General features: G+C 40.9%; 1 protein-coding gene across 1 annotated transcript; it reads right to left on the bottom strand.

Moving 5' to 3' along the window:
- Positions 1-2455: 2455 nt before the first annotated feature.
- On the bottom strand, positions 2456-6141 carry LOC139214682 (immunoglobulin lambda-1 light chain-like). Its single transcript, XM_070845590.1, has 5 exons — positions 6113-6141; positions 5692-6020; positions 4660-4704; positions 2826-3131; positions 2456-2709 (listed from the first exon to the last, which is right to left on the bottom strand). The coding sequence occupies exons 1-5, from the start codon at positions 6139-6141 to the stop codon at positions 2501-2503; spliced, it is 918 nt and encodes a 305-aa protein (XP_070701691.1). The 3' UTR covers positions 2456-2500.
- Positions 6142-7173: the final 1032 nt, after the last annotated feature.

The following is a 7173-nucleotide window of genomic DNA, read 5'->3' as shown; positions in this document are numbered from 1 at the left end:
GGCAGATGAGTGCAAATTTCCCTCCAGTATTCTCTGTTAACATGCTGCATTCATCTTGTAACATCAATTTTGACCAAGTTTGCTGTGCCGTTGTAGCTCACACATCCCCAAAACATCAGCGATCCACCTCCGTGTTTCACAGTAGGAATGGTGGACCTTTCATCATAGGCCTTGTTGACTCCTCTCCAAATGTAACGTTTATGGTTGTGGCCAAAAAGTTCAATTTTGGTCTCATCACTCCAAATGACTTTGTTTCAGAAGTTTTGAGGCTTGTCTCTGTGCTGTTTGGCGTATTGTAAGCGGGATGCTTTGTGGCATTTGCGTAGTAATGGCTTTCTTCTGGCGAATCGACCATGAAGCCCATTTTTCTTCAAGTGGCTCCTTATTGTGCATCTTGAAACAGCCACACCACCTTTTTTCAGAGAGTCCTGTATTTCAGCTGAAGTTATTTGTGGGTTTTTCTTTGCATCCCGAACAATTTTCCTGGCAGTTGTGGCTGAAATTTTTGTTGGTCTACCTGACCGTGGTTTGGTTTCAACAGAATCCTTCACTTTCCACTTCTTAATTAGAGTTTGAACACTGCTGATTGGCATTCTTAATTCCTTGGATATCTTTTTATATCCCTTTCCTGTTTTATACAGTTCAATTACCTTTTCCCGCAGATCCTTTGACAATTCTTTTGCTTTCCCCATGACTCAGAAACCAGAAACGTCAGTGCAGCACTGGATTAAAGATGCAAGGGTCTGTCAGGAGCCCAGAAACTCACTGACCTTTTATACACACACACTGATTACAAGCAAATAGATCACAGGTGAGGATGGTTACCTTTAGTAGCCAATCAAACCCGTTTGTGTCAACTTGTGTGCATGTTATCAGGCCAAAATCTCCAGGGTATGTAAATTCTTGATCAGGGTCATTTGTGTAGTTTCTGTTGTCATTATGATTTAAAAAGAGTAAACACAGTTGTTTGACAATAAATGGCTTCACCCAACGACTAACTATGAGTGAAAGAAAGGATTTTGTGTTATCATTCATATTCTCTGAAAAATGGCCAAAAAATCATAAATTCTGCCAGGGTATGTAAACTTATGAGCACAACTGTATATGTGAACAAGAACAAACTAAAAATCCTGATTTTGATGACCACTGTCCTCCAATTAGATAGTTAAAAAGACAAATGTGAACCAGACATGAACCACTGAGGCATCAGATCAGAAAACACTCATTAGTTTGTTCAGGAGGGCACCGACAAAGAACCCTTTAGGGGTGTTTGTGTGAGGACTTGTTGGCTCTCGTCAGCACCAAGTCTAAACTGTAAAGTTCACCTCTGAGAAAAAGCTGCAGAGAGGAAGAAGAGTTCATGGGTGTGAAGAGCTGCAGATATGAATCTGCTCTCAGTGGTTATTAGGACTCATAAAAAACTGTTGACAGAGAATCAACACTTGGTTTCCTGCAGCAGACGGGCTGTGTGGGTTTCTGCTCTGCAGCCTCCTCACCGTCAGCTGCGCTTTTTCACATTAGTAACACGGCGACAGTTACAACCGTGGACTCTGGTTAAAGGATCATTCCAGGAACATCAGTTTGACTTCAGCGCTCAGTACTCACTGTCTCAGCTTTGATCTGTGGTATTAATCAGTGAGAGAAACAACTCAAGTCAGAACTGACCAGCTGAAATAAAAGTAAAAGTAAAAGTTTCATGGCGTATTATTGGATCAGAAACAATAAACACACCCATCATTTTGCCAACATTCAACCCTAAACCTGACTGATGAATCCTCCATGTCATCATGTTTTAGCAGTTGTAGCTTCACAGCAGCTCGCTCTGCTGGTCGTTCATACGTGTAAACAACAGCGTCATCAGCGTAGAGTCGAACATCCAAACTGACACAGTTATAAAAGGGGTCAGTTCTGGACCTGGTGACACACCCTCACCTACTGACTTGTATATAACAGCTATATGTTTGTGTTAGCTTATCTTTGTGTGGATTTGTTGTCCTTGTTTAGCTGTGTGCTCATATTTAGATCTTCCTGCACATTTGTTCTTGGCACTGAGTCAAGTTACTTCTCAGTCTCAACACACACAGCCAATGAAATTATTCCTGATTATTTGTTATGAAACCAAACCGAAAATCATAAAAACACAGATGTTTATTAAACAGAGACACTTTGATATTTTAGTTTAATGAGATTGTTACACTGAGAGAATTTGAAAACCCTTCAACACTCTCCATAATATATTTAAAAGAAGCAGAAGGAAAGCACAAATACTATAAACGATGAAACATCTACCAGACAGCTAATGATTTAGCTTCATTTTCTGAAAACTTAAAATTGTAATTACATATATGAAAGTGTATTTACAGTATTTACAGAATTTTCCTCTGTGTAACTGTACATACATATATATGTATTTGTTTATTTATATAAGTATATATAACTGTATAGTGTGTATATGTGTATATATGAGATTTTATGGTGAGAAAAGATGAGCAGAAAACACTCAGTCAGCATTTGTGCAGTTGGTGGACGGTCTCTTGTTTCTGCAGATCATCAGCAGACAGAGTCCACAGCAGTACACCAGACTCTTCACTATCAGCACTGTGGACAGCAGCAAGAGCAGCTTCACCCTGCACTGGAGCTGGAAAGAGGCTGATGCTGGAGGTGATGGTGGAGGTGATGGTGGAGGTGATGTTGGAGGACCAGAAACTTCTGAAACAGAAGAAGAATAAAACAGAAATGTCAGTCCTCTGCTGCTCTGCTCTCTTGAACATCGTCTCCACATGAAGCTGAATCAGTGCTGAACACAGTCACCAAGCCTTCATTACCTTCTCTTATTCTCTCCACTGTGCCCCCCTCGTGCTTCACAGAGCAGTGGTATTTAAATGTGGACAGTGTCTCCTGATCAATCTCTATGATGCTACGTGTGCATCCAGACTCTCTGAGCTTCAGCTGCTCTCCCTCAGCATTTCCCATCTTCTCTGGACGACCGTTCACCTTTTGTCTTTTCCAGGAGAACTGGACCAGAGGAGGAAACATGCCTGAGGCCACACACAGCAGGGAGCTCTTCCCCTCCTGCTGGGCTCTGGATGTTACTGGGTACAGGCTCACCACGGGCTTCACCACCTGCTCACCTGAAGTTTGACAGCAGCAACAAGCAGCACAGACACACATTCACACGGTCAACAGCAGCTCACAGCACAGCACTGCATTCAGTGTGATCCTGGAAACTACCTGGACTCTGCTCACTAAACTACTCATCAATACAGCACAAAGTTCACTGCATACACTGGATTCACCTTCATGGTGACACACCTGTCATGCACTGTCTTCATATGTTCTATGGGGACAGAAGGAAATCAGGATTTGTTTGAATCTACAAACTTCATTCACTACAACTGCAAATGAATTATTGTTCCTAATAATGTGATATAAGGTCATTATGATTTTCCCCTTAAACAATGGACAATCATTTCCCTATATTATGGTAATGTAATATTAGAATAAAGGACAGGTTCAATACATTTGTCATGTCAATCACTTCAACATGTATAACATATTATATATTTACCACCATAGACTTTACCCCAATCAGGACAAGAACAAAGTGGTGCATCAATCATTTCTCTTTTTAAATGACACTTTTTTAAACTTTTCAATAGAGCAAAATGAACATGATATGTCCTGATTTACGGAGGACACACTCATATAAAAGTGATAATACTGAGTATAATGTGACACAATATAATGATTCAATTTATCCTACAGCGGAAAATACTTTTTCCATGTTGGGGATCATTTACATATTAGAACAAATTACATCTTCAACTGAACATCATTTTGCAGTTGATGATCCTCATTGTATTTTTAGAAACATATATTTACTCTCATTTCTAAAAAAACTTATCAATATTCATACAATACATTATTCTAATAACTTTTCTGTAACATTTTTAACTGTTATACACAATTACAATGACATGTTTGGATGTGTTGACATATAAGAGAGATCAATCCCTGAGACTAGATTAAAATGTAAATAATATGATATAATATAATATAATATAATATAATATAATATAATATAATATAATATTGTCTTGTTTAAATTACAGCAGTATAGAATTCATCATATTTCAGCGTCACATAATATTTATATTTATAGATATTATAATTGTATTAGGATACTAATATATATGCGTGTGTGCCGTTATGTGTCGTCCTATATTATATCACAAACACAGCACATTATATGAGCTCAGCATTAAAAATATTCATTGATTATTGTAAAAATGCAGTTAGTGACATGGTTAATGAGGCATAATGACGTCTATTCTCTTGTTTTCAACAAACAGAGATGGAGCTGAATTACTGAGAGGATCAAATACTGTATATTTGTAACTACGCCGATATCAGACTCTTAATGTATAAATGAGTTTGATCTCCTGCAGACATAAAGAATGACTCCAGTTGTGCAGTGAGATTTAAAGGTATTTTCAGGAATTATGAACCGTTTGATGTAACAACAGCTGCACGGCTGCAAGATTTCTCTACTAATTATCAAACAACTAACATGTGAAGCCCGAAGCAGCAGAAACTGATTAAAACACATTTGAACTCCTTCAATAGAACAACTGAAGGAAAATGAAGGTTTATTCTTACCTGTTACATACAGTTTAGTTCCAGAGCCAAAGATCAAGTAGCCGTATCCTCCCACAGTGAAACAGCCTGAAACAAAAACCTGCTGCTGCTGAATGTGTCAGCTGAGCTGAACGAGTCCAAATGATGAAGCAGAGTCATATTTCAGCTCCATGATGTTTCTCTAATGTTCACATCAACACCACTGTCTCTTCTTTCTTTGTCTCTTTAGACACACCAGCAGTGCTGCTCTGTGGGTGCTGATGTCTGTCAGTCCTGCTTTAGTCCACATGGATCGGACCTGGACCAAAGGATGGATGGATGGATGGATGGACATCAAAGTTTTTACACACGTTCTTGGTCCCCAGAGGATCGACTTCATTAACTGACTGTGTTGACTGTGACTTTTTATCATGCAAGTAAAATAAGGAGAGAGGAAGGAATCTGAGATGAAGACATCCGGAGGGAGCTCGGAGTAGAGCCGCTGCTCCTTTGGGTCAAGAGGAGTCCGTTGAGGAGGTTTGGGTATCTGGTCAGGACGCCTCCCAGACGCCTCCTCCTGGAGGTCTTCCAGGTACATCCAACTGGGAGGATGATCCAGAACCTGCTGGAAGGATTGTAGATCTCCTCTGTCCTGAGAACGGCTCTGGATGCCCCAGGGGCAGCTGGACTGCAGTTTAGTGATGTACAGTTATATATAGGATATATACACAAACATGTAGAGAGCACATAGAGACAGAGATGTAAACAGGGGACCTTCAGATCAAAGAGGGATGAAGGTAAAGAGCACCAGTGTGCTGTGAGTACAGTGACAGTGATGAGCTTGAGTTCAGCAGCCTTATGGCCTAAACGTTGGGGTTCATCCTCTGGGGACCAGAAACATCCACAGGACATTTATGGAAATGTGGTCCTGATAACCTGCAGCTAGAAGGATGGAGGTGAAATATGTGAAGCTGGGCTGGTTCACTGCTCTCTTCCTGTCACAAACAGTCTGACGGCTGTTCATCTGCTGGTTTTTGTTCAGGCTGCAGGGATCATTTCTCACTGTGGGAACAACCTTCACACAGCTGCAGTAGTAGGAGGCTGAATGAGAGACGTTAACTCTCTGGATCTGCAGCTCCCAGCCCTTCTGTTTCTTCACAGCTGAGAAATCATTTTTCTGAGGATGATTGTAACCTGAATAAACTTCACCATTATTCTTATTAATATCCAGAATCAGTGTGAATGTTCCTGTGTCTGTCTTCTGGTACCAGTACACCAACTGGTAGTCACACTGGTCAGTTCCTCCACAGCTGAAGGAGACCTCTTCTCCGACTCTCCTGGTCAATGTTAAATCATCCTGAATCAGCTCTGCTGCCATGGCAACCAGCGCTGTAGAGACACAGACAGGTAGATGGAGGTCAGTGTGACAGTGTCTGCTAAGGCCTGAGTTTGCTGGCTCCTGATTGGCCGGAAACACTCACCTGAACACAGCCAGCACAGAGCAGCAGCCGGGAGGAAAAGCATCTTGTGCGGCGGTGTTTCCTCTGGGGAACCTGGGGAGAAGTGGCGCTCCGATGCAGCCGAGGCCAAACGAGGACGAGCTGCCAGATCAGACGAGGGCCGCGTGGTTTCTAACAGGTCCTCAGACCTCCCATCAGCCCCTGCGGCGGACAGATAAGGACGCTGCTGCTGAGTGACGCTCAGCTGAAGCTGTGCTGTGGTTTTCTGCTGAGTCTGAGGTTTTAGATTCATTTCTTACTGACACTATTTATCTCTGCTTTATTCTCAGTGTTGTTAATGTTTCTTCTAAATGATTCTTCCTTCTCAGACTTGTGTGTTTCTCTGAACTCAGTCAGTCAGAAGTTTCTTCTTCTTGATTTCAGTCTGACAGCAGATAAAAACTCTGAGAAACACAAAAAAACCTTCCTGTTCCCACAAACACAGTCAGGTTGGTGGTGAATTCACTAACACACTCTGTTATCTGTTGTTCAGCAGCTGGGATGAAAAGACAAAACTAGGCTTTTGTCCAGAGTGAAATGTTTTCAACCTTGGTGGGGACAAAAGCTGCCTGGATGTCGTTTCATTTTCCTTTTGGTCTTTTCTGTCTTTTAAACGTCTTCTTTCCTCCCAGCGCTTCAGTCTTCAGTCTGTTCCCTGCAGACGGATCTGATCTTTGTTTCTGTCTCATGTTTGTGTTCAAATAGATTTTCTTCATGCTGTAAACTGCAGTGAAACCAAGAAAACACTAATAATCCCACTTCTGCTTCCAGTTGGTTTTAAACAGTAACTCACACAAACGCACTGAAACTTTAAATGTTCTTTCAACACTGATTACTGATCTCATACATTTGATTCTGACAACAGGAGGATTTAGGCCGTAGAATAAAATCATTCCAACAATATTTATATCACAGATTTTGTGTCTAAATAATTATGTACATTATTTTTCTAAATAATATTTCAATCTTTTCTCTGCTGTGGACTGTCTGGGTATAATTTAAAGTGCAGTTCCACATCAAATCAAACTGTTGTAAAAAGTATTCTGTGGTTATTCTA

The sequence above is a fragment of the Pempheris klunzingeri genome, chromosome 15 (genome assembly GCF_042242105.1).
Source record: "Pempheris klunzingeri isolate RE-2024b chromosome 15, fPemKlu1.hap1, whole genome shotgun sequence".
NCBI lineage: Eukaryota > Metazoa > Chordata > Actinopteri > Acropomatiformes > Pempheridae > Pempheris > Pempheris klunzingeri.
Note: the sequence above shows the minus strand (reverse complement) of the source record. Positions and strands in the feature narration are given on the sequence as shown.

What these genes read in the sequence shown, in the direction of transcription:
- LOC139214682 (XM_070845590.1), bottom strand. Translation starts at nt 6,141, where the DNA reads ATGCTTTTCCTCCCGGCTGCTGCTCTGTG. An exon ending in CTACTGCAGCTGTGTGAAGG is followed by an intron (nt 4,705 to 5,691) that starts TTGTTCCCACAG and finishes CTGTGGGAGGAT; the next exon opens with ACGGCTACTTGATCTTTGGC. An exon ending in AACTAAACTGTATGTAACAG is followed by an intron (nt 3,132 to 4,659) that starts GTAAGAATAAAC and finishes GTCAAACTTCAG; the next exon opens with GTGAGCAGGTGGTGAAGCCC.